Source organism: Ammospiza caudacuta, chromosome Z (assembly GCF_027887145.1).
Source record: "Ammospiza caudacuta isolate bAmmCau1 chromosome Z, bAmmCau1.pri, whole genome shotgun sequence".
Taxonomy (NCBI): Eukaryota; Metazoa; Chordata; class Aves; order Passeriformes; family Passerellidae; genus Ammospiza; species Ammospiza caudacuta.
In genome coordinates, this window is record NC_080632.1 from 12,583,523 (window position 1) to 12,611,124 (window position 27,602).

General features: G+C 39.1%; 1 protein-coding gene across 1 annotated transcript in view; it reads left to right on the plus strand.

Annotated features, from left to right (window-relative positions):
• Positions 1 to 7,026: 7,026 nt before the first annotated feature.
• SRFBP1 (serum response factor binding protein 1) overlaps positions 7,027 to 27,602 on the plus strand; it is a 68,604-nt gene continuing 48,028 nt past the window's right edge. Inside the window, exon 1 of the mRNA XM_058823747.1 lies at positions 7,027 to 7,147. Coding sequence (XP_058679730.1) covers positions 7,118 to 7,147 — 30 coding nt within the window. The 5' untranslated portion in view covers positions 7,027 to 7,117. The remainder of the gene's footprint in view (positions 7,148 to 27,602) is intronic.

A 27,602-nucleotide genomic window follows, 5' to 3' on the forward strand; every position in this document is an offset into this window, starting at 1 on the left:
TGGGACGCTGTGGTCAAACCAATAGGTGCTCAGATTTGAATATTGGCACCTGATGTGGCCCCTGAGGACATGGATACGCCTCTGAGAGCACAGGGGGTTAAAAGCAGAGAACTCTCAGGAAAACCTTTTCTTGTGTTCCAGCGGTGAAACAGGTCAGAGCTCCCCGGCCCGGCTGCTGCGGGCTGGGCGAGGGAGGGGAAGCCCCGCGGCCGGGTGAGGTGGGCCAGGGCCTGAGGATGGAAGGGTGGAGGAGCACCAAGAGGCACCGGGCAGCCAGGGCCTGAGGATGGAAGGGTGGAGGAGCACCAAGAGGCACCGGGCAGCCAGGGCCTGAGGATGGAAGGGTGGAGGAGCACCAAGAGGCACCGGGCAGCCAGGGCCTGAGGATGGAAGGGTGGAGGAGCACCAAGAGGCACCGGGCAGCCAGGGCCTGAGGATGGAAGGGTGGAGGAGCACCAAGAGGCACCGGGCAGCCAGGGCCTGAGGATGGAAGGGTGGAGCAGCACCAAGAGGCACCGGGCAGCCATCCCCTCCCCGAGAGAGAGAGAGAGAGAGAGAGAGACGGTGCCTATGCCTGTGCCAGCAAGGCAGTGTGGGAGTTCTGGACAGGCAGAGCCTGAGATTTTTAACCCTTTTCTTGGATGATGGAAACCTTACAAATGCTGATCCTCCTGGAGTGGAATGAGAAGAGAGATAGAGATGAGATAAGAGGAAATGGTCCACGAGGGAAGTGGAGAAGAATCTTGGGTGGGTGGAGGTGATGGAGTGGCCTTTGGCTGGACTTTTCTTGTATATCCATGGACAGAACCATTTTTCCTGCAACACATTTAGAGACTGCATTTAGGGGGAGGCAATGGCTTGGAGCCAAGAGAGTGCAGTGATGTTATGTGAAGGAGTGAGTGAACAGTGATGACGGGTGAAGAGTGTGGTGCCCTCCATCTTCAGGGAAGAAGAAGAAGATCTCTGTTCTCGAGACCCCTCAGCCCCAGGGGGCGAAAGTTTGGGTGGACAGATGTGCCAAAAGTGAAAAACTGTGGGTTTTTTTTTGAACTGGGCAAAGCATCCTTAAAAGGGGAACCCTAGAAGCAGCTCTGGTCCATGTGCAGAGATGAGAGTACTGGGCATGAAAGGAAGATGTCACGATGACAAATGTTCTCTCATGGAAGGAAGACGTCACAATGACATGTGACATGGAAACACACAAGGTCTCAACTGTGTTTCCTGGGGAATCCTATGGTACAAGAGGGACTCCTCACTCCTTGATGTACTGAGAATAGATAATCTAAAGGGCGATGATGGACTGAGAGTTGATGGTCTGAGGGATGGATGTATTGGAAATTTGGTGGGGGGAGGAGGAATGTTTTTAGACGGTTTTCATTCTTTCTGTGTGTTTCTTTTTACATATAGTTGTAGGTTAATAAAGTTTTTCTTCTTCATTCCTAAGTTGGAGCCTGCTTTGCTCTATTCCTGGTCACATCTCACAGCAGACACCAGGGAGCATATATTTTCATGGGGGCACTGGCATTGCGCCAGCATCAAACTGTGACAGGCACTTAGGTCAAGAATCTACTCACCCTAGACTTCTGTTACCCTCAGCAGCAAGATCTCAGATAAGCCTTAACTGTTCTCTGGAAGTATCCTGTGTCTCACTCTAAAGGGAATGGAAGTAATGAACAATCCTGATTTGACTCCTGCCTGATAAAACATTCTGTTTAAAAGCCTAACACTGGGTCTGACAAACTTTGGCCTTCTGACTTTTCTATATAGAAAATTTATGCTTTCCAAATTTAAATTCTGGAACAAAATAATTTCTGAATTGTCAGAGTAAAATTAAATGATGCTTTGTTCTACATTTTCACGAAAGTAACTAAAATTATTCTATGAATGTGAAATTCTATCCATTTTAGCCAAGTGTCTCCTTTGCTTATCTGTTCATACCTCTCCATGTGCAGTAATGATTCCATGTTACTTCTGACCCTACTTACTAAAAGTTTCATACTAAAATTTATCCTTTTCTTGCTCACTCATTCTCTGCAGCTTTTTCTTTGCCATACAGGCAGCAGACAGTCCCATTAATCCCATCAGTCACTCCAGTACTATCACACATACCCCTTCCCCATCCATTTCTAAGCTCCATCACGCACTTCCAAATTCCTTATTAGGGACTTGGTACAAGGACTCATCCTGCAGCTCTAACTGTAGACACCACAGATGTGCACTCCCTGTGCATCTTTTACTGTGAATTCAAAAAAATCTCTCTCTGTAAATAAGTCAGACCCACTTCATTCCCAGTACATCTCTTGTTTGAGCACCACAACAAAGACCTACCGTCCATCTTTTGCTCATGGGATCTCTTCAGAGTGCTTCTGCAGTTTATTTTCAAGTGTTCCTCCTGCAAGGGATCAGGGATAGCTTGGTCTTTTGTCTTTGTCTCCTTTTCTCTTTTTCTGAATCTTGCTTTTGAGCAGTCTTTTCTGCTATCATAAATTCAGCACTTACCTCTGGACTGAAACATAGAGTTGTTTTTTTCTACTCCAAACCCACCGACCAGTAACAATTTCTGGATATTAAACATTTTGAGTTATCCATGACACCTTCATGGGATTTTTTTTTTAATTTGCAATAATACTTAGGGAATCTAGCAGGTATTAGGATCCTAGTTTTTACTTAACACTTTATCTGTGTGTAATAAGATAAAATTTTGGCCTCACACAACCAACAACTGAAATAGCCAGCTGAATGACTGGAACTGCTTCTTTGAAAAGAAAAATGTAGAATATAAGAATTATTAAATAATACATTTATGATTGATTGTAGAAGAAAATGATGTGCTTTATGCACTTAAACATAATATCCCAGGCAGAAGTTCATCACAAAATCTTCTTTTTAAGCTCTGTTTTCATAAACTTTAAAATAATAATTAAATTCAGATTTTTTTTTAAATTTAAATTCTCAAAGTGTTGCTGAAGTTGAGTGTATTCTAAGCAGGAAGGAATTTCAATGTTAATTCTGCTTTCTTAGTAACAGAGGTCTGCTTTCTTAATAACAAATGATCATAAATAGATAATTTATGATGTAAATATAGTGAGTTTCACTAAAGTGTGTGTTCTAATGGGTACATAAGGACAGTAACACATGAAGACTTGTCTTCTGTGTGTATGAAAACTCAAAAGTGAAGAAAGTAACAAGGAAAACACCTGCAATATTAAGAACAAATTTTTCTATTCTATCTTAGAAGTCAAAACAACTAATTTCATAGAACCTGTTTATAGAGGACAAAGGTACTTTTTACTGTATATTTTTTCAATAATTTTCCTATGTAAATAAGAATCCCTCTCTTGGGGAAGAGGCAGGCATCATTTTCCCATCATTTCCCCTAAACACAGTCAGCAGCAGAGGCTGCCATCTTGGGAGGGGGCATTTTGGGATTCTCCTTGTTCCCATGGGGCTCCTGAGATATAGCAATTTTGTGTTAAGTGATTATTTACTAGTTGGTTTGCAGTTTTTTTGCTCTTGATGTTTTGCCTCTTAGTAATCGCTATTTTTAAACTTATATCTACTAATATCTGTTCCTTATTGGTGGAAAGGGATTGGTTGAAATTAGGGGGAGGCAACTCATTTTAATGAGCGTCCACATCTTTAAATTGTCATGACGAAAAGAAAGGGAGCAAGCCCAGAACACAGGCCTTAGTATCAGTAAAAATAAACTCCTCTGGCAAAAGTCAAAGCAAAAGCTATAGGAAGCACCAAGTTGCAGAAAACCTTCTGTTTTTGTTGTCCTCAGTGCCTAGTTAACATTACTGGCACTTCTTTCCATGAAACTTCTTGAAGTTTAAGTTCAATTCACAAAACATAAAAGATTAATTGAAATTTCTAAAATTTACTTATTGTCATCACACAAAACAAACTTCATACATATTTCATTACATCTGTACTGAGCATACGAATGCAAGTGTCTGCAATAATCGTGTATTTCAGTAAGTGTTCCAAAAATATAACTTTTATGCATGACTTCTGGGATCAAGGCCAGTTGCAGCTACAAGATGGTCTACACAGCTGCTACCACATCACATGAACCTGGAGAGTGCCAAGATAAACGGAGAGAAATAGGACCCAGCTATAACCCCCTCTTTCTTTAAATAGTTTTCCATTTCATCTCCCCTGTGTTCTTCTGCAACATCTTACATCCTACAAATAGAAATACAAAATTGTAGAGTACCCTGAGTTGGAAGGGACTCAGCAGGATCACTCAAGTCCAACTCTTGGCCTTGCACAGGCCACCCCAAGAATCACCCCACATATTTTAGAGCATTGTCCAAACACTTCTCGAGCTTCTCTCAGGCTGGCGCTGTGACCACTTTCCTAGGGAGCCTGTTTGGCCATCTTCCTGGTGAAAACCCCTTTTCTAATATCCAACCTAAACCTCCCGTGACACAACTTCAGACCAATCCCTTGTGTTCTGTCACTGTCACCACAGAGCAGAGATCAGTGCCTGCCCCTCCTCTTCCCCTCACAAGGAAGCTGCACCTGCAGTGAGGTCTCCCCTCAGTCTCCCCTTCTCCAGGCTGAACACACCGAGTCACCTCAGCTGCTCCCCGTATGGCTTCCCCCTCTAGGCCCTTCATCATCTTTGTAGCCCATAAATATATGCTGCCCTACAATGTGCAAACACAGACAGTTGTTCACAAAGGAGAGAAAATAGTTCAGAAAATTGCATTCCAACACTGTGAATACGTGCCAAAATACTGGAGTGAAATACTGACACCACTGAAGAAATGTCAGAACAAAGCATCAAAGTACAAAAAGTGTTATATGGGGCAATGCCTCAAAGCATCCTGACTGTGACAAGCTGACAAGAAAATCTTGACTTAGAATGCATTGAAGTCAAAAAATAATATGACAAAAGGGCCGACAAGGAAGCTATGAGGCACAAAGACTCTTAACTCTGGACGACCACTGAGGTTTAAAAAGGCAGAAAGAAATAAAGCACTTATTTTAAGCAGTGATTAACTAAGTGAGAAGAAAACAAAATTGTTGGATGAAGAAGGGCCAGAAGTGTGTCATTGGGGCCTACAAGAAACTTTCAAAGCAAGTTATTTCAGTGTTCAGAGGAAAGGAAAATTGAAGTTATAACCCAATAGGCTACACAGATGGAACAATTCTAATTGATGTGAGGCCAGGCTGGCACTGGTTGGATTCACAGAACCAGCTGGCTCCCTGTTCCTGCTTCTGTCTTTCTCTTTGCTAAGATGCACAATGGAACCTCTGAGTGGCATATGTAGGGATTAGTCTTGCATGAAATACCAAGACAAAAGGAAGGAGCTCTTTATTTTCCTTGGAAGATTTTTCCTCCTGGATTTTTTGCATCCAATTTTACACTCACTGCAAACAAAAACAACCTAGATGTGAGATTATATCTAGTAATTCTTAAACATATATTGACAGTATGGTGTGTATCACAACTAGTACTAATCTATACAGTCAAATTCAGCTCCTCCTCGCACAGATCACTGTGCATACAGGTCACAGGTAGCTGCCTGACATTGGTGGTACAACAAAGAAAAGTTCATTCTCTGATGGTTGGCTGACTTTTGCTAACTGTTCAAGTCTGAACTTTTATGAAGCACCAGCTGTGGTAAACACCCCTCATCTGCAGTGAGACTCAAAGTACTCTCAGCAAACATACTCTTTAAATTTAATTCAGCTCCTGCTGAACAAAATTCCTTTACTATAAGATGAAGGGATGAACTCAAAGTGTTTTCAGTTGGATCCTTACTGATCCAGATGACATCTAGACTGCTGCTGAACATCCAGCATCACCTTCAGAAACATCCCAAATGGAACTCAAAAGTAACAATTTGAAAGGACTAGGCTTGGGCTAACCTCACTTGCATGCAAGGCTTGATAAAAAGCACAGTCAAGTGGGATTTTGTTGCAGTTCACTCCCAGGAGAGTGAACTGCCTAAGCATCAGTTAGAAATCAAATATTAAAATATAACAAGATCCAAATGCTAGGTCCTGCAGATAAAATGTATTACGGAGACAGTTGACAACAGTTGTATTTGTAGAAACATTCAGACTTTAAAGCAGAATTCTAGGCACAACAGTGCCATCCAGGGGCCAGCTAATTGCTGGTAAATTTCCTGAAACTATTTTGGGGGGTTTTCTCTTTGTTTTGGGTTGTTTGCTTTTGGTTCTTTTGTTAGTTTGAATTTTTGTTTTTGTTTCGTAAAAAAAAACCACAACAAAACCAAAAAAAATTTATTAATTCTCTAACATACTAAGCTTTGCTTACATTTATGCACGGCCTTTGCAAAAGTTTCAATAGAAGAATATTTGTAGCAATTTAAATCAACAAATCCTCCTAGCACAAGAAACTGGCAATGATGAGGAAAGTTCTGATGAAATGTTGCCAAAATTTTCAGACTGAGACATCACTCAGTCCAAAACACATGCTCAGCCGCACTTCACCACGGCTATTTAAAATTAATTGCGTATATAAAATTTCACACAACCAAAGCTTCAGGACGTTTCTACACAGCCCTAAATCTTCCTTCTGCGCAAACGGAAGACTCAATCTGAAAATTGTGAGGCACTTTTTTGAAAACGGAGGCCGTTTTGAAAACGGAGGCTGTTTTGTCACGGTAGCCATGGAGCAAAGTCTGGAGCTACGGCAGCGGCCACAGCTTACTCCTGCAACGCCTTCCGCTCAGCAGCAACAAGGCAGGAAAAGCAAAAACCCCAAAATTTTTCGACTATAAACTAGATATATTTGTACTATAAGCTCATGGGGGCAAGCCTACACCGGCCGGATTAAGCCAGCCAACCAGCCGGCCGGCCGGCGATGCCGAGCACAGCCCCGCGCCGCGCAGCTTTAGGTTTCACCTGGGGCCAGGCGACCTCCCTAGGCTCGGCCTAGACGCCCCGGGTAGGCCGGGCTCGGGATCCGCCCCGTGTCCGGTGGGGCCCGGGAGGAGAGCGGCCCCAATCAAAGCTCTTTAACCCGCGTTGAAGGCGGGCTCCGGGGCGGGGTCGCGGCCCCTGGGCGCCTGCGCGCGGTTTCGGTTCGTGCGGCGGCGTGCGGGGCTCGGAGCGGCCTGCGCGGTTCTGTTGTGCCATGGCTCCTGTGCTGAACCTCAACAACGAGGTGAGACACCCGGGGCGCCGCTGGGAGCGGGCCGGGGGGGCTTGGGCCGGGGAAGGGCCGGGGTGGCGGCGGCGGATCGGCCTGCGAGCGAGCCGGCTCGGGGCCGAGCCTGCCGCAGGCGGCGTGGCGGCCCGGAGCCGTGGGGGAGATCGCGGGTGACCGGCGCCGTCCCTCGGCGTGGGAGAGCGCGTCCCGTGTGCTGGAGCTCCGCTGTGATGGAAACAAACATCCGTCGGGTGGAGTTAAGCTGCTTGCGGGAGGTTACACGCGATTCCGACCGACACGTGTGCCTCGGTGCGGCGTCGTGACCCCAGTGCCCTTCCATCGCGCCTGCCTTGCTGTGTTTGTGTTCACGCTGAAATCTTGCAGGTGATCTAGCGGACCCGCCAAAGCCCCAGCTGCCTGCCTCCTGGATGGCAAAGATAATGCCTTATTTTCTCGCACGTGAACAGATTGAAAATGAAAAATGAATAGGTTGCAGCTAATTTCTCCTTGTTCTGTAAGAAGTTTGGTATTTCATGTTTATTTCAGTATATTTTTTTCTTCTTCTTCACTATAGTATGAATTCGGTTATGTGTGTCTCACTCGTGACGGGTTTTGGTTATGTATTTGCAATTCATTATGCACAGTAAGCCTGACACAACTAAAGTAACCTCATTTTAGGTGTTGCAGTTAAGAATAGCTGGCAGTTCTGCTGAGCATGTGTGATATGAACACCTGCACTTAGCACTCTGCACATCCAGAATTCCTACATAACTAACAGCTTGATGCCATCAGCAGAACAAAAATGACTTTTTTTTTAGATGTATGATAACTTGAAGAGGGGTTAATTTGCAAGTTGATGTCAAGAATTTAGCGAAGTGTAACCTCTTCATCAGGAAAAGTGTTTGATAGTGCATAAAGTCAAGATATTTACTCAGTAGTTTTTGGTTCACGCTGTTAACAAGTGTAAGGTCAGAAATGAGTGATAAGTTTCTGCACAAAACATTGGAAGATTTCAGGAATGTCATTTCATCTAATACTTCAAACATAACTTTGTCCTGAGAGGAAACTGAAAGTTCTGGAGAAAGTAGCTTTTACTAGTTTCTGCAAAAAGTGGACACTCTGTCCTACCTTACATCTCAGATAGAGCTATTATTACAAAGACTGAAATCCTGGATGCCATCTCTTCTAGAGGGACAGAAGATCAGTCTGGCTTAGAGTAGGACGAGACCTAGCGTGAGTAGAGTAAAAGGTGTTTTCCATTTCTATGCATATGTCCTTTTGTAAGTTTCAGAGCTGTATTAATGACTGTGGTGTTTAGTTATAAAATATAAAATATTTACCAATACCTGGGTATTTCATATCTCTATAACAGATACCCTCTGTGTATTTGTTACAGAGATGCCCTTGTAAGAATACATTTTAAGAGTAAAAATAATATCTTCCTCTAATAAAGATGAAATGGAGGAATTTTATTAGGACCATGTTTAAATGGGCAACTTTTGAAAATGCAGTCTATTAAATAATATTTCTTGTCTATTCTTCCAGTTTGCTAAGGGAAAGCAAATTATGGAGCAGCTCCATTCTGTGCACCTTCAGCTTTCCACAGTCAGACAATACTGTGGGGATCATGTGGGTTTTTTCCCATTGGGCCATATACAGTAGGTATGATAGTATTTGTTGCAGAGACAACCTTGTACAGCTGATAACTTGTTTGTCTTTGCTGGATTTACAGGAATCCACTATCTGAAGGCAGTCTACAAGAAAGCTGGAGAGAGACTGTTCTCAAAGGCATGTAGAGATAGTACAAGAGGAATGGCTTTAAATTGAAAGAGAGTAGATTTGGGTTGGATATTAGAAAGGAATTCTGTGGTTGTTGGGCTGTGCATATGTGGATGCCCTGTCTCTGGAGGTGTTTAAGGCCAGGCTGGATGCACTCCAAGCAACCTGGTCCAGTGGGAGATGGCTCTTCCCATTGCAGCAAGGTCGGAACCAGGTGGCCTTTAAGCTCCTTTTTAACCCAAGCCATTCTATGAAATTCTGTGATATTATATATTTCAGGCTTTAATTCTAGCAAAGAAAGACTTCTGCTTTTAATTAACGTAAAATACCATGTCCTGCTAAATGGTGGAATCTTAAGGAATTCTAGGATGACAGATTTCAAATTTTTTTTTACCAGTTCACCTTTTGTTTACAGGAAGAACAGATATTCTTAAAACCAGTGTTTCCCAGTGAGATAAACTGGCACGTATCTTAATGTTAATTGACCTCTATTTTAATTACTTACTGGTTTTTGTTTGATATTAGGTGCTGAGAAATAGTTATAAGTGTCAGAACGCTTACTTGTTCTGCCGTGTCTTCTACATCAGGTGTATGTGTGCTTTGAAACTAGAGGACATTTAATTGCATCATGATTTAACGGTGATGGTTTAGAAAATGCTCTGGGGAAATTGGACAAATAGTGGATTGTGATGCCTTTGTCCCTTCTGAGAGCTTTTGAACTCGTTGGTTAATTTCAGAGAAATTGGAAAGGAATGGAGGCTTTAAAAGTTGTTGGGCTTCGGGTTTTTTTAATTACAATTTGTTTAAAGAATAATACCTCCATGGAGCAATAGTCTCCCAGCTGTTCTGATCTATGGGGAGCAAAGAATGAGAATGTTGTACTCTTTAGGTGACTGGATGAATAAGGGATTTAAGGTAGCTGTACAATGTTAAGGACCCAGGGTGAAAAGAGGAAATTGCAGTTATTGTGATGAGGTGAAATAAGACAGAAAATAAATAAGAAACCAATCATATTCACAAATAATTAGTTTAGACATTTCATTAATGTTTCTTTTCATGAAAAGTTGTTTATAGCAGTGTAAGTGCTTCAAAATATCACACTATTTCCATGTTAACAAGCAGGACTTGTGCCAAAAGTATATAAATTATTTCTTTTGTTTACTCTAATCGAATATATACGTAGATAATAACAAAAAAAGTAAGGTCTTGGCAGAGCTTACAGTCAGCAAGTTCCAGTAATTTTAGGAAGCTATCTTGCTGCTGGTAAATTGCATGGTACAGTTTCAGTGTGACTGCATGACTGAAAAGTTGAGATTGAAAAGGGTTAAGAAACACAATATTTTTGTAATGCAGGCATTGTATTACTGTATGGGATTGCTGCTTTTTGATTACTGGATGAATTGGGTGGGTGAAGGAGGGAGGGTGGGTGCAGAGGAAATAAAAACCACAAAATTGGAACAAAGTGAAGCAGTGAAGACTAGAGTTTTTGGGAAAGAAGAAAATGCAGTATTTCTTACCATTTTCTACTTATTGCGTTCACTGAAACAAAGAAAAGCATAACTCATATAATGAAAATTTGAGTTTTGCCATTCCATATTCACTGGATATGGTCTTACTTTTGGAGGGTTTGTCTGTATCAAGTCTAATGGTATTCTCGAATTGTGTTTACTCTTACAAGCATGCATGCTGAAGGAATCATTTTAAAAACCTGTTGCTGTCTTGAATATGTTTCCTATTTTAAAAAGCTTTCTAAGAAATTTCAGGTGCCTTGCCACAGAATAGCTCCCAAAGTTAAACTTTTCTGGAAACATTTGCTAGATGGCAGCACATAATCATCAACTACCGTGGATAAGGGCAAGTTTTAAGGGTGATAGCTCATGTTTAATGTGAAAAAAATATCCTTGCTGATCAGCAGTACACAATAGTATGAAACAGAAGCTGTTGAATGGGAGTCCTACAGATTTCTAGGGTTTTTTTCAGCACCTGTGTTTCTTAAATTATGTTGTTCTGCTTTTACAGTCCTAATCTGCTAATGATATTGAATTAATGCTACAAATTCAGTTCTCTTTCTATTCTCTTTTTTTTTTTTTTATGGTATTCTGTTTGCAGCTACCTCAAGGAGCTATGCTGCAGAAAGCTCATGAAGCTAATGCAAATGAAGTCTGTGTAGAGCGTTTTAAAAATAAGTGTTCTTATATGTACCTCCATGAGTGCTGTAATGGCTAAAGTTGAATATTAATAAGGCATCATATTATAAAAAGCAAACTCTTAGAGTAGTAAGTTTTTTCTGTGGGACACGTGAATCAAATTTTCCAAACTTGATTGGATATCAAAACTTTGCTATCAGGTGAATTTTTCTCTTAAATTTGTAGTAATTAATCTTATGCAGACAAAATAGTTTTTCTCTGTATTTACAAAACTACAGGTTTTAGATAATAAAAGCTACTGTCTGCATAATGCTTGTCATCTACAATGGAATTGTTCTTTTTCTTTCCTAAAAGGTAGGATCAAGATCAAACCATACCTTGAGAATGATGTGTGTGCACACTTATTTTTCAGCCTGCCAAGCAAAGTCCAGAATTAAAATTGTTATGTAGGGAGCTTAGTTATAAAGCTCAAGGTGATAAATTCCATTTATATTGTTTTGGGTCCCAACACTTTGTATTGTGATACTCTACATGGCAACACTCAGCTCTTCTACTCTTTAGATTTAGGGCAGACATCCTGGCCTCAGATTTAGCCGGGCAGCAGTTTAGGTCATGGCATGTTTAGAAAGCAGTCTGGAGGTGTGAATTAAGAATTTAAATTGGTGTATTGCAAAGTCAGGTATGAGTAGCGTGGCTGATAATGAAAAAAATCAGACAAGCAGGCCACGGAGCATAACCTTAACTAAGGGAGAAAGACTGACATACAGTCTCTGGAGGTCTGAAACTGCAGTCTTGAGTTTTAGCTGTAGTTTAATAATTGTACAAAACTATATCTGTAGTTATTTAATCTTTTATCACAGTGCAAACAGAAGTAAATGTATATTTGTAGATGCTTATATATGAAGACTGAGTTGTCTTGGTGTAGCGTGGGTAGGTGTTGTGTTTGTCCTTAGGTGTTCAGATGCAGCTAAGACAGAAAACAAAGAGGAAAGAGCTATTGAAATTGCATTTATGCATGTCTTTGTTCACAAATTGAAGAAAGTTCAAGTACATCCTTCTACAAGTAAGTAACTTTTGGTCACCAAAGTTTCTGTATAGCAGCAAAGAGAATGTGGTCTGAATAGAATATCAGGAAAGATTAGGGAGGGGGAAATTGAGCGAGTCATTAATTCTTCCTGAAGCTGAATTGATTTCTATAACCAGGAACTGCGTCATGTTTTTTGTAAGGTGCACTAAAAGTGAAAGATCTGAGTATTTACCCATGCTAGTCCTTCGTGTATTATGTATTTCTAGTTTTTATACAGTACATCTAGCATGCTTAAATATTTTTTAATTGGTAATAAAATTAACCTAAAGTTTTTTAGTCTTTGAATGGTCACGATTTTTGCAAGAAGCATTCTGTACAAAGTGAGTATTTATTTGCAGTTACTTAAGATCTTCCGTAATTTCAGCCTTCTTCAACATTATGTATGACTGTCTTGTCACTCAAATGTGATATCCCTCTCTGTGTTTTTATTGATTTAGGGTGATAAATTAGATATATAATTTAAAATCTTCTTTATTCAAGGTCTGTTTTTTTACTCACATTTTATTCTGTAGGAACCAAGAGAGTTGAAGCACCTTCAGTGTTAAATATAAGGCTTTTTGTGGAGAACTGCTTTGCAGCTCAGACAGATGAGACGTGCCCCTGATGGAGTGTGATTCTCTAACTGTGGTTTCTTCACAAATGTCTGGACTTGCTGCTTCTGAGTCTAGGGCTTCTCGCTCACCCATTCCAGCCACCTCGTCTTGCCTCCCACTTCTGTGCTCATCGGAAGTTTGTTGCTAGAGTGGTTTTCTGCTGCAGATTGACCGTAACAATCTTACCGGGTTCTGACAAGCCAGCGGGAGCAGCGGCCGTGTGGGTTTGATTGGCTGATAGAGCTGTGCTGTACTTCATCTCACTTAGGCGTTTCTCTGTAAGCAGTGGCTTTCTGTGAAGTAAACATAGAATTTAAGGAGGGTATTGAACCAGACAAACCTACAATAGGGTGACGCATAATGTACAGTTATGTTGTCTGGCAGGTGTTTTGTGACCACTAGAAATAGTGGTCAAGGCTGTGAAGGCAGGAGAACTACAGAGTTCAAAGGGGAAGCCAAATGAGCCCTTACATTTGTCTGATCTTGATGGCTTTACGTAATGAGTTCCTAAGAGACTAGTTAAAAACCAGCTTTAAAGAAGAATCTTAAAATTTCAGTGGTGTGAGGGTATACAGGTGCCTAGGATGCTCTGTGGTCAGAATTGAAGCTGTGGCTGCATACTGGCACTGCCAAGATCTGTTCATCTCTGACAATTTGTGTTCTTAAATACTTCCTTGAACCTGGTCATACAGCCTCTTGTATGTCACTGAGTTTATATTTATTTTATGGGAAATGTGAGTAAGGGAGGAAAAAACAGTCTCCTATCTGTTGCAAAACAACAAGTTGCAGTCTGGTAGTAAGTAGAGGAAAGTGTAGTATTTGAGTTGTATTTCCAACAGTAATTAAGAAATTAACCTGTTGCTCTCAGGGACTTTGAAGCATGATGCTTCAATCTTTCTTTTAAAATGCTCTTTACTACTGTGGGCAAATTGATATGGGCATTCAGATTTTTACTGTATTAGATCCAAGGATCCAAATGGCTTCTATTACCTAACGTATGTTTTGATATTTTAAAGTATATTCCTAAGCCTTCCTTACTGTGACAAAAAAGAATTCTAGATGGAAACTTTCAAAATAACACTGACAGGGTGCTGTAGACACTACCGTGTTTAAGGCAGTTCAGAATACTGGGCAGTCAGTTCAGTGCAGTGATCCAGCATCTCACTGAAATAAAGTAGCTGCCCCCAAAGATCTATTTTTATGCTATCCCCTGGGCCATTAGGTAATTGAGGAATCTCTTAGGGCAATTTCATATTTGTGTCTGGTCTCCTCATATAAAGGAGAAGTGAGACTTGAGGTGAGGCATCTAACCAGTTACCTGATATTGGACTGAGCTGTGAGATATCTTAACTGCTCATAATTCAAGATACAGTCTTATCTCTTAAGGCATGAAGCTGTCTGAGGGGGAAAAATTTTAATTTATTGGCTTAGTTGTTATAAAACTTTCCAGTAATTGAGAAAGCTGATGGATACGTTCCCTCAATCTGAGGTGAGTTTATTCCTATGAATCTCAATGACCAGCAGAGTGCACTAATCACAAATATTAACAAATACTGTTGCTGGGCTACTGTCTGGCAAAGGGTGATTTTATGGAGTGAGGGGAGCCTGGTCATGTGTTTCACCAGTGGGAGCATTTCCGTAGGAAAAGTCCTTGACTGTGCTCCAAAGGCTGCTTATCCAACAATTAGTACAAAATACATGAGCTCCCTGAAAGGAAAACATGAACTCAGAACTCTTTACTCCTGAGAAAAATTCTTCTTGCTGGTGTATAGACAAGTTCCCTTGCTATTTTCTCTGTGGTTTATGAGCTGTATTTCATCCAGCACCTATACAGTGTGCTGGCCAAGCCATTTTCTTGAAGTAGAAACATTTACCCTACACTCCTATATCAGGTTTTTTCAATTCTGTTAAGTGCCCCAGCATCTAAGCTGTTCCTCAGATGGTGGACGCCAGTTCTTGTTCTCTCCTGAGCTGTCTGCCAGTATGGTTCACACATGTGTCACAGCATCTCTGCCTCTTGGTCAGCTTTAGCTGGCGTGAAGTTCATGTGTGACCACTTCAAAATTATTCTGAAGGTAGAATGGCTAGCACTTGGATACTTTTGAAAAACTATGGGTGCCTAGGATGCTTTGTGGTCAAATTGAAGCTGTGGCTGACTACTGGCACTGCCAAGATCTGTGTATCCCTGGCTCACACATGGTCTTAAATACTTCCTTGAAGCTTGTTCTGCATTCTCTTAAATGTCACTAAAGTCAGTCTAAAGTCTTGAAAAAGCATATAAACAAGTTATGAGAACTGAGAAAAGATAAATTTCTGCACGATTCAAAACTAAATAGCTAATCTTTTCCATCAGTTCATTTCTTAGTATACTGGCAAATCACTGTGTTTTTTCTGTATATTATAAGTCTATGCAAAGTTGGAAAGCAAACACGGCTTTCTTTTTAAACTCTGGAATACTTGGCAGGAATCATTTTAGCTCTGTGGAAATGCATGTAAAAATTCTTGCATTAGTTTTGTTACTAATAAATAATTGTAGGCACAACAGTTTCTTGAAGAAGGAAAAGTGTGCTACATAGAGCTTGATTTCTGTTTAAAACAGTTCAAGTGTTAAATTCCTGACATTCTTTTACAGACCATGTAAATGTCCTAAGGAAAAAGTCTTTTGAAAGCTTATGAAATTTCCAAAGTTATACTCTGTGAGATAAAATTCTGAGGAATTGTGGCTTTTTTTTCCCCCTAGGAACTGTTCCAGCAGCTGTTTCTAAAGTTTCTAGAGTTGCCACATCATCAGTTTTACTAATATTAGCAGCAAATTCTAATCTGCTTGCTCTTCACACAGTTTTTTTTTTTCAGCAGATTGCTGAAGCAATTAACCATCGCTAATAAGGCAGTTTTTTACTTCTGACAGTGTTGTATACAGCCTTTATTGGACTACTGTACTTGAGGACAGGAATGAAAACTTTTTCTTAGCTCAAGTGGTTTATATAAAGTGTGTGTGGTAGGCCACGTAGGCTAGTAAGATGCTCTCATAAAGCAAAAACATCTGTGGTTCCTTGGTGTGGTAGTGTACAATAATGAAAAAAACATGCAAACGGTCATGGGAAACTTAGTAACTTTTACTTTAAGGGAACTGTGAGGTACTTGCAGTACACAGTGTAGTTTTTTTCATTAAATGTAATTTATGGCTATATATGCCTGAGTAAGACACAATTTAAAAATAGTTCCGTTACAGTAAATGGGCATAATTGCTTACTGCTGTCCTTGCAGAGGTCTTTCAGCAGCCTGGGTCTGGAACTTGGTGCTAAATGAAGAAGGAGCGAGGCTGTAATAGGTGTAGAAGGGAAGGTGTGGTGTTAGACTTTTTCATAATAGGCTTTCAAATTTCCGGGCTTGGGGGAGGAGATGTTCCTATAAGAGAATAGTAGCCAGTTGTGAATTCATTGCAATTCCTCATTGGTATGCTATGATAAAATTTTTTTCAGTTTGTTTTGTGCTGCAGTAGTAAAGGGCAATTAATGGACAGGTAAAGTGGTCAACTACTAAATTCAGTGACTCTTTTGAATGTGTTTCAAGTCATATAAACTAAAGGGATTTAAAAGTCTTGTACTGATTTTGTCTGAAAAAAATACCATTATGTTATTTCCTTTGCAAAGAGGGGTCACAATGATACCTGTTTATTCATATGGCATTTAATACCAAATGAAACTGTGCATAGAAAAAGAAGCTGAGGTGGGCAACTCTCTACAACTACCTAAAAGGAGGTTGTAGTGAGGTGGAGATTGGTCTCTTTTCCCAATTAACAGGACAAGCGGAAATGGCATCAAGTTGTGCCAGATTGGCTGTTAGGGAAGATTTTTTTCACCTAAAGGATTGTCAAACACTGTAAGAGAATGCTCAAGGTAATGGCTGAGTCATCATTCCTGGAAGTATTTAAAGGTGTGTAGATGTGGCACTTTGAGACACGGTTCAGTGGTTGGCTTGGCAGTATTTGGTTTATGGTTAGGCTTTATTGTCTTAAAGGTGTTTTCCAATGTAAATGATTCTGTGAATCCGCTTTGCTGTTTAATGAGGACACATATGAGAAAACATAATGTCATGCAGGGGTACATTAATATAGCAAGAGATGAGCAGATAAAAGCTGTTTGCACGAGAGGCTGGTAAGAACTGTTCTGAAGGCACCTGGTTCAAAGGAATGAATAGTGGATTTCATCTGGAGGCAGGTGTCACTGAGGAAATGCTGCAGAGGTTGTGAATAGCACAGGAGAGCATACCTTACATGGGTAAGATAGGAATTCCAAACAGTATAAAACAAAAGGGCAGTTAAGGTGATTGCTTGCTTGCTTGCTTGCTTGCTTGCTTGCTTGCTTGCTTGCTTGCTGGAAGGAAGGAAGGAAGGAAGGAAGGAAGGAAGGAAGGAAGGAAGGAAGGAAGGAAGGAAGGAAGGGGCTTGAAGGTATTTGAATATTAGAACAGACAAAAAAGATGGGTAGGGGATGGGGTGTGTTAAACAAGAAGAATAGGTTGGTGAAGATGAATGAGGAGAGCTTATAAGGACAGGAAAGGGGAAATCAGTTTGGTAAGAAGCACCTAGAGATAGAAGAAGGTAGCAAGCTTCAGAAGAAGGAAATCTCCCAACAGAACCAGCACTTGGTGTGGAAGAAAAGTTGTCAATGGCTGGACAATGAACGCACTATTGGCCAGACAGGTGAGAGTACTTGTTCTGTCACAACAGAGAAGGTTTTGCAAGAGCCTTTAAGTATTGCTCCAAGTTGTTAGTAAGTAGTACTGGGATAGTTGTGTGCAAATCTGTTCTAGATTTGGCATTTTGGCAACTGGTAGAGAACAACTTGTGGAAAGGTATTTAAATTAATGAATAGATGTCAGACATCTGGAAGGGATATTTTAAGCGCTTTATTTCTTCTACTTTTCATACTTGTCCTTTTCCCCAATTTCTGTTGATATCATGAAGAAACTTCTAGGAAGAATGCAGATTATTAGATTTTTGGGGTTTTTTTTAAACCCTGACTTTTCCATGTGTTTGTGTTTATGAAGAACTTTCATCATGAAATTGTCTTGTTTTTTAAACTGTTTTGAGGGAATATGGAACACTAACTGGTGTAACAAGGCATTTCTCCATTCCCATTAGCAAGAATTCTTACCATCCTTCCAAAAAGACAGAAGAGTAGCTTATATGGTAATGCTACTTGATTTTTTTAAATTTCTTTTTTTTTTGCATAAGTCTATAAGTACTGAGAAAAAGTTCCCACAAAAAATATAATTCATAGAGACATAATAGTAGAAAGCTTCTTGAAGGATGAGCAGTTTTTCTGTGAGAAGTAGGATAGTATTTCAGAATTTGTCAGGCCAATCATACTGCAGCATGTTTGAAGCCAATGGAAGTTTTCCTCATGTTGTGGTGATGTTCATAGTCTTTGGTTGAATATACATCCTGTTTGGAAGTGTAAATCAAAAAGATCTGTGATGCAAATTTGGATTTCCCTTATATGAGGTTTTTAGCAGAGTGTGTTTCCTGAGGCTATGGCTTTTGCTGGTCACTGGCATACTCTAGGTCTGAACACGAGTTGGTTGTACTTACTTGCACTCACTGGATGCATTTTGATACATACTTTTTTTAAGAAGAAAGGCAAAAGTACCAAATACTTTTAAAGACATAAACCACAAACACATCTTTTCTGATTTCCCTATTTTCTTGTTCTCCTTTCTTTTTTTAAGAAAGGATTTTTTCCTTTAAAAATGTGGATACAAAATCTTTCTTATTTGTTTCTCAATAACTATTTTCCCAGGCATGAGAAGAAGGTGGTTATGATTTTTTTGTTATTATTGTTTTTAATTTTTTTTTCCCTCCTGGAAGTCCACTCACTCATTTTTATGTGATCGGTGTTTTAGATTTAACATCATTCTATGCTTTTCTTATTGTGCTATGTCATTTCATGACATACCACTCTATTACTTCCTGTGTGAAGTTTTTTGCTATGGTCTTGTGATGCTACTTTTATAGGCGATTTCCTTGTCTCTCTAAATGTTATACATGTCATATCAGAACATCTGACAAGGAAGCACAGCCTTGAAAGTTGCAGCTTAGAGAGGAGAAACTTCTGTTGTTGTTTTAAAATACACTTGCCGGCCTGAAATTTCTTCGGGCAGTGAGGAGAGTGTGATGGAGAGAGCTGCTTATCCCTCCAAAATGTATCAATATGGTGGTGAAAATTGGCTGTAACTGTTGCAAGATGTAACTTGAGGCGTGGTTTGCTTCTTTCCAGAACACGGACTTCTGCATTAGCAGCAGGACTTGATTGCTGTTCCTGTTGTTGGCAGTTGATCATCCCCCTTTTTTTATGGGAATTTTCACATACCTAAATAGCCCTCCAGCCTTTTTCTAGTACTTAGGCCTCTTCATACTTGTGTTGACAGAGGGCAGACTTTACAGAGGAGGAGTTTGAAGAAAAATGAATTTAAATTTTAAAAGAAATGTAATTTTTCTTATCATAGTAAGATTTCGTAATGCAGGCAAAATGTATATTTATGGTCAATCTAAAAATTGTGGTATTTAGCTAGTTTTTTTATCATTCAGATTTAGGGAGAAATGGAATATGATTTAGTAGATATTTCTCCAACTTCATCATTCCTCTCCTGATGCAGTTTTATTTCATTTAATGAACTTGAAACCATTTTTCCTTAATTATTCCTTTATGCTTGCATTATAATAACAACTATATAGTGACATTGTAATACAATTTTTGAAATTAATGGGTCTTACTACAAAATGAGTGTTGGTGTTGAATGACAGATGATAATAATGCATTTTTCTGGTAATATTAAGATACAAATATTTGTCAAATATTGTGATGCTGTAACATTGTACTGGCTTCCCATTCTTTTCCTAGCCTCTTGGTGCATGAGACTAGTGCAAGCTGAGGCCAGTTGAAGTAACTATAAAAGTATATTTCATGAACAGTCTCGCACAGAAGAAGCTCCCCTTTTCTCTCCCATTCAGCAAGTCATCTGTGTTCTGATTTCCCTTGAAGTTTCAATCATGAGATTAAATCATCAGTACAAACAATGTGATAAAAATAAAATGTATTGTACGTGTAAGTTGAGAACCAGCGATGGTTCACAACTGAGAACCAGTGATGGCCTGGCATGTTACAGCATGTTACAGCTTTCAGTCCAGTATTCTATAAAGCTTCATATAGTATATGTAGTATAGATCATGAGTTATTCCTCTGTCTCTTTAGTTTTCATTGTCTTGTCCTTGGGTTTTGTTGTTTGTTATGCTTTTGGAGTGTTCTCAGTAACTGCAGTTATGGCCCATGTTTCCTGCCTGTTTAGACAGTCAGGAGAGGGTGTTCTGTGGTTGGTTCAGAGCCACATGTGCTGGTGAGCGAGTATGCATGTACTGTTCTCAGCCAAAACAGAGAAGACTTGAATTCTGTGTTCTGCCATGCTGATGTTAGTTCACAATTCCTACATGACTATCAGTTTTCACAAAACATGTAGGAGCTGTGATGATTGGTCAACCTTGATTTCATTTTAATAAGCCCAAAAGTTTCCAAAGATGGATACTGACAGACAAGCAATGTGCTGACAACGCTAATTTTTTCAGAAACCAGGCTAACAAATATAATTACAGAATACACAGTTTTGACATTCTGCTCTTTCAGAATAGCTGAGAAAAGTTGCAACATATTAGTGCTCAAGACTTGAAGTTTTTTGTGGTGACTGAGGAGGCCATACCACCATTATACTAGCATCTCTTAATCCCAAGCCAAAGCAGTCACACCACCAAACATACCTCCAAATTAATACTGGAATCACTGTGATTGAATTTTGTATTTGTTAGGGGCAAAGGTTCGTATCCAGTTTTGATGCAATTTTCTTTTCGTCATGGCAGTTCAGCTCTACAGGTGTGGATCATGTTTGTGACCAATATAATTAATGTAAAAAAATGACATAGATTGTTTGTGAATCACTAGTCAAACTGTGCTTCAGATTATGCAAGTAATGTAGACATTCATAATGTTGCCTTGTGATCAGCGCTCTTCCAGCTGCTTTTAAAAGGTTCACCATTTGAAGAAGGGTAGAAGCCCTCAGTACTCTTACTGTTTATTTATGCGTGTTCACCCTTGTAATTCTTACTTCACTGCTGCAGGTTCTGCTGTTACTGTCTTTCTGCAAAGTCAAAGTTTAAGGAGGCATGAAATTCACGTGTGAGTTCTAGCTAGAGCTCTGGTCTGATTAAGAAGTCCTAGACATCAAAGTCCATTGAGTTGATCTTGTCTGTATTGAATGCCTTGATCACATCCTCCTTCAACATTCCACAGAAATATTTTTAGCAGAGTGATAGCTGGGGGTTTTCAAACTTGCTGATCAATTAAATACAGTTAGAAATTACCTTCAGGCAGTCCTCTGTTTTAGAAAACATGTATAGTTTCTATTTCCATGTGGATGAAGTGATGTATCTAATACAGCATTTTGAGGCTAGTTTATAACAGTTATTTCTCATCTGGACGTTTACAACTACTGATGTGTATTTAGGGTCTAGAAATGTGTCTAGCCATCTCATGGTACTGGTTTGGACTTGAATGCTTTCTGAAGTACAGCGTGGAGTCTGACTCCATCCAGTGAGACACTGACTTTGAAGCAGCAAATCCATTAAATTTTGGTTTTTGGCAACAATCAAGTAATTCTAGGCTAGCCTTACTCCTTCCCAACTATCTTAGATACTTGGAATTGCTTTTCAAAACCTTTAGATGAAAATGATCTTTTTTAGCATTTCCGAGTACTCACTGTGGTTTCCACTTGGAGAAATTACACTAGAACTGACAACTGTTCTCCATGCAGGAGGAAATACAGTGCTATATGGAATAAAGAAACCGATATTTCAGTGCTTCACTTGAGAAAATACAAAGAAAGCAGCATGGGCAGACTGTGGAGGAAGGGTTTGACAGTAACTCACAAGGGTGTGTGCATTACTTTTCCTGTGAGGAAGGTGGAAATTCGCCCAAGTGGGTGGTGTGCTTTTATTCATTCGTCCTTAGCAAATCCCTTGGGAAACCTGTCAGGGTGAGCACCCAGAGGCCTGAGAAGCTGCGGGTGTTTTGTTTTCCGGATGCTCTAGCCAACAGTGGCATTTCTGTCGACTTTGAGCAGCAGGGTGAAATAATTTAATCCAGAAGAATTTACCTCATGTCTAAGGAATTTTTGTATGTTCTGATAGTTGTATTGGGATAGAATTGAACCCACTTGATTCAAACTGTTCTCGTGTAGCTGCAGATGGCAAAGGCAAGATTAACATGACAGTGGTGTTGATTAACATGATGTTGGCACAAACAGTAATTGAAAAACTCTGTTCCTAAGCACTTTCTATGTTGGCATTTGATCTTTATATTAAATGAAGAGATAGCTCATTTTTTGTAATCTGATTTGTTGTGGTCCATATCTCTGTCTTGTATTGAGTTCTTACTTTGCTCTTTGTGCTGGAGCTAGGTAACATTTACGTGTCCATATGGGAAAACAGTTCAGGAAACTGATCTGGCTGAAAATTCACCTTGTTTTGGTTTTGTTTTTTTTTTAATATATTCTTTTTTGCAGTATATATTTGTATAAAACTGTTCTGGAACTGAGCACTGATACTGCTCACAGGTATGTTTTATGTTTGTGTTTTGTGTATGTGTTTCTTGCTGCCTTTGCCACCCTACTTACATGTGTTTTTATAATGAAATGTATGAAGCTGTATTATTTCTGCCTAGTTCCACGTATTTTGACATGCATAAAATATATACTGTAATACAAGGATTCTTTTTGTAAAAAAAAAGGAAAAAATAGAACTTGGCAATTGCTAGCTTTTCCTAAGAATCTAAAAACCATTAGATCTTTCAAGCTGGAATTCCAGATAACAGAGAGAAATATTTGTAATGAGGTTCCAGAAACATTTTTTCACTTAGATTATTCACTCATAAGATTATGTACTATTGTTAGTTCTGGCTAATTTGTGATCCGACTGCAGGTGTTTTGAATTTTAAAACTCTGTGTTGCCAAATAGCACCAAAAATTAACATTGAGAATACTCTGTTGCCATGGTAATGTCTTTGTTAGAAGACTGCCAAGTAACTATAAAGTGAAACCAATGCTTTTGATGTGCCTGATATTAGGAAGGGAAAGAAGATCAGTAAGAACTGAAACATTACTGAGTTCCATGGTTTTTTTGCAGGTATTGGAGAGACCTTGAATATTTATCTTAAACTTTTCACTTTCTTTTTATTGCTTGATTTGGAGTTTTTAAAGCTGGATTTCTTGCTTTGACACTTGCTGATGTGTAACTTAAGCAATTTGTAAAGATTTGTAGAAAAGGCCACTGTACAAAACACAAATGATTTTGGTATATTTTTAGTGACTTTTTCCCTTTCTACTTTAGTAGCACTGTTTAAACTTCAGGGAGTTCAAAAGTAGATCTCTTACTGCAGTAAAATCTAAAAGCTATTGTGTACCTACAGGCATATATAAATAATTTTTTCCTTTTGCTTTGAGCCATTTTGATTCTAGTAGATCAGGCTCTCATTTCAACCTCCTAGCGTTCTCTTGGCATGAAGGGAATTTATGAGGGCTCAAGTATATCCTGTACCTGCAATTTCATCTTTTTCCTATCATTCATTCACTATACCCTGGTAAATGGTAGTTTTTCAATAGCAATATGATAGGCTATATGTAAAATAGACTTTTCCTGGGACAGAATTAATGGCCTTGGTTCTTGATGTTTTCTCCTTGTTATTCACTCTCACATGTGACCCTCATGTCAAATAAATCCTGTTAGCCTCGAGAGTACAGGAAGAAACTGAAGTGGAAAAGCAAGCTCAGAACTACTATCTTTTTTTCCAGGCATCAAGTGATAGAAAAGACATAAGAGACCTTATATTGCACCTTATATTGAATTTGGATGTGTCTATGTAAAATTATAGAACACTGCTTTAGGAACATTGTCTTCAAATTGTAGAAGAAATATTTTTGCAGTTGTGTCTGCAAAATTGTCTTGTTGAAGACAGTTTTCACAGATGCTATACTGTGTTGAGGGAGAGGCTGGAGGCCTCTGTTTAATGCGTGTGTATTTGTTCAACATTATGGATATTTCACAATGTTTTAAACTCCTATAATAAGGGGTTTTTTCACTAGATGAGGTTAAATGCAGTGTCCTTCCTTGAAGAGAACAGAATGATTTGTCTTTTCTGCTTTCTTGTACCAGAACTAGGAGTAGATTGTGTGCTGGCATAAAGCAGAAGTGGATGAAGAAATTCTGGTCTGTCTAGTGCTGGTTGTTTAAGGATTTAATAATTTAAGTGCATTATTGGGTCAGGACCAAAATATTCAGTACCTCGTGGACTGAAGCCCAAGAAGAACAGTTGTATATGCTTCAGACTGCTTTGAAGAAAAGAACATGTCCATTAGTTTATTGGCTTTCGTGCATTTTGAATAGCTGGGGCTGACTGTGTAAGTTAACTTCTATTAAGTTTAGTTAAGAACAATTTGAGATATTTGAGGCCCTTCAGGTATTTTCATATACGGTATTAGCTTTTGTATGTGGTAATATTAAAAAAAGCTTTTCCTTCACAGTTGTTCTAGTATTTCAGTGTTGTTCGAATAAAATACATTCAAACAAGTCATAGGTAGAAACATATTAGTGCTTCTCTCTATCCATTGGATTTTTTTTGAGTAATGATTTGGTTTTGGGATATTTTTTTTGTCAAGTACAGTTGATACCATAGTTCAGAGTAGACACGTACCTTTCTTGATACATCTACAAATCTTTAGTCACACTTTTTTGTTTTTCTAATTGGCTGAACATTAGCTTAGTTTGGAGTCATGTTGCTTGTACAGACCTCAAAACAAGTTTCAGAAGTGGCCAAGTATAACATTTTATTCTAATGTAATGCTTGTTTGAGAACTTTGCTGCTGTTGTCTTAAAAATGTGAAGGCAAATATCTTTGACTAGTCATGTGAATTTGAATGTATAATTGTACCTACACTGTCATTTTATCCACATTCCTTGGTGTTTTTCTGCCATCCCTGATATGAGGACTGTTTTGTGGTAATACAAACTTTCAGCCTAAACTAGCCTTCTTAATGTTTTATCTAAAAGTGCCTTACATTTCTCTTGAAGAAACTTGAAAATTTTCAAACAGGTATTTTTGGAACAGCTTAATTATGTGGGAGGCTCTTAAAATAACTTCCTCTTCTATTTTACATGTGTTTTGTCTTGTATTATGTAGAATAACAGCGTCCCATTAATTTAAAAGGGATCATGTCTGTGATCAGAAGCCCTTTCCTAACACTGTCTAACACTGATTTAGGCATTGATTCAGCCCTTCCAAGACTTTTGTTAGTCAAAAGTAATTTGTAACTGCAAGTGAAATACCAGTGTCAAAATGGAACTACTTCATGGAAAAACCGTAGAGAAGACTTAAGAGGTACAAGTAAGTAATCCTGTGTCAGTTTCTTTCTGGGCACAAGAAGGGCTTGGACATGCTGAGGATTGGGAAGGTCTGATTGAACTTCCACACAAAAATACAAATCTCTGGGAATGGCTTTTAACCCTTTGGAGCCAGGTATAATCTGAAATAGAAAGCAAAGTCGTTGAAGTTATTAGATTCTCCTTTTCTCAGCTGTGCATTCTGGGCTAAATACAGTCCTTGTGATGTCTTTAAATACACACTCGTTCTTTATTATTTGATAGAAATCACCCTCTTGGTTTGACATGTGCCCTCTGGTGTCTTTGTACTGTGTGAGTGGTACCCATACATTAAAGGTGGGGCTCTTTTCATTGCCAGATGAGTACTGGGAGCGTGTGCCAAGTATCATGTTAGTGTAGGCTGTGCTGAAGCCAGCAATTCCTGTTACAGTCTCCCTCAATAATGCACACTCCTAGGAAAAGGTGAGTTACAGGAGAGTTTCTAGGTCTTGTCTGGCTTGTCGTCTGCTGATCCCGTGCTGTGCTCTTTGTTTGCCCTTTTTAAAAAGGGCAGCAGCAGCTCCCATCTGCCTATGGCTTGAAATGGTTTGTGTGCTGCTGGCTGGTACATGTCAATGCTTACTGAAGGTGAAAGCTGTTGGATTGATGGTTGCCTCTCTTTGTGGAGTACCATTGGTCATGGAATTTTTTGGACTTCATCTTTGTTTAGCGTCTATAGTAATATAACTACATTTTGCATTTGTTTCGTGAAAGGGCATAGTGCTAAATGGATGATTTTTGTTCATAACCATAGCTTTTGAAATATGCTTATGTGCATTCTATATGTTACTACCTAGGCTTGTTTTCAAAAGTAAGTTCAAATCTTTTGTAATTTCTTTTGTATTTAATAATTGATACGTAGTCTATATATGCTATTACTTTGATGTCATCTATTAATAATGTGTAAACGCAGACATTTGGTGGCATTAATGAGGAGGTATAGTTTAATTGTCTCATAAATAGTATTTCCAACATAGTAAAGAACTGTCTTCAACAAAGGAAAACATCTCTTATTCTTTCTTCAAAGAAATCCTTGAAGTGGTTATTTCCACATGCAATTGCAAACTTCCTTAATTTCCAGGAATCCTAGATCCTATTGATAGAGGAAATTGTTTGGTTTGTGTTTTGCTTGTTTATAATTATTCTTTAGTGCTTACTGTCACTGCTGAGTACATTAAAAATCCTTATTGCCTAGTCTTAAAGCATAAAGTCTGATCTGTACTTAGACTGCTGCCTTTTTATGTTTCAGTGCAAAGACTTCTCCTTTTCTTACTGTCTTTCCTAGAACTATTTGTAAAAACTACCTTATTATAAATAAATATTTGTTATTATTTTTTGAAATATGACTATTCTTGGTGGTGTGTTGGGGTTTTTTTGTTTATTTTGTTTGTTTTGGCTTAGTTTGGTGGTTTTTTTCCTACTGATGGCGAAGTTGCTGCTTTCCTTTTGTAATATAAGAGAGCAGGGCCTACCCTGGTGGTCTAAGCCCCATTGTTTCAAGCACACTGTAAATCTGAAGCTAAACTTTTTTGATTTCTTTCCCAAAGAGCTGACTGCTTTCTTGAGAACGTTATGAGTACTTCCAAGAACAGAGTTGATGCATACTGTCCCGTGTGAAATAAGTGACTGGATTACTTAAATTGATACTCCTAGTCTGCCAAGGAGCGAATACCTTCCCTCATTCCTGCTGTCATGTCTATACAGCCTTCACGGGCTGGCAGCAGAGGAGGCTGAAGTTTGGCTCTTGTAGGCCCTGGAAACATGCTGTGTGTGCATTAGTATTTCTATTAAAAAATACCTGACAAAACATTTTTGAGAGCAAGTTAAATATACTTCATGTTTGCATACACAGTAACTAATATGTAAAGTATGAGTTACTTAAATTCCAGTACGTTTCTAGCTTATGGATGTTTTTAGTGGATGTTAAAAAAAAATAGAGAATAAAAAACCCCAAACTCAAAACAACCTCCCCACCCCAGACGTTCTAAGAAGGCATACCCAGTTTTCCTCTGACATTCCAAACATTCCATTGAATGTACCAATATGTATGTATAGTATTGGTGTCCAGACAGAAGCTGCATTTTTTTTCTTTTTTCCTTTAGAAGATGTACTATAGGGACCTATGATAATTTCATTCAATGTCTTATAAAAAAGAAATATCTACATCTATCACCTTGGTGGCAAATGGTGATGTTATTGATTTCTTCCTTAGCATGTAAAGTCTCGAGCAGTGCTGCTGTGTAGCAGAAACTTGGCACTTGGTGCTTCTTGGCATGTGGTTTCTGCTGTAAACTGCAGCTTTTGTAGGTAGATCTGTGTGTACAGTTACTTTTACTAGGGTAAC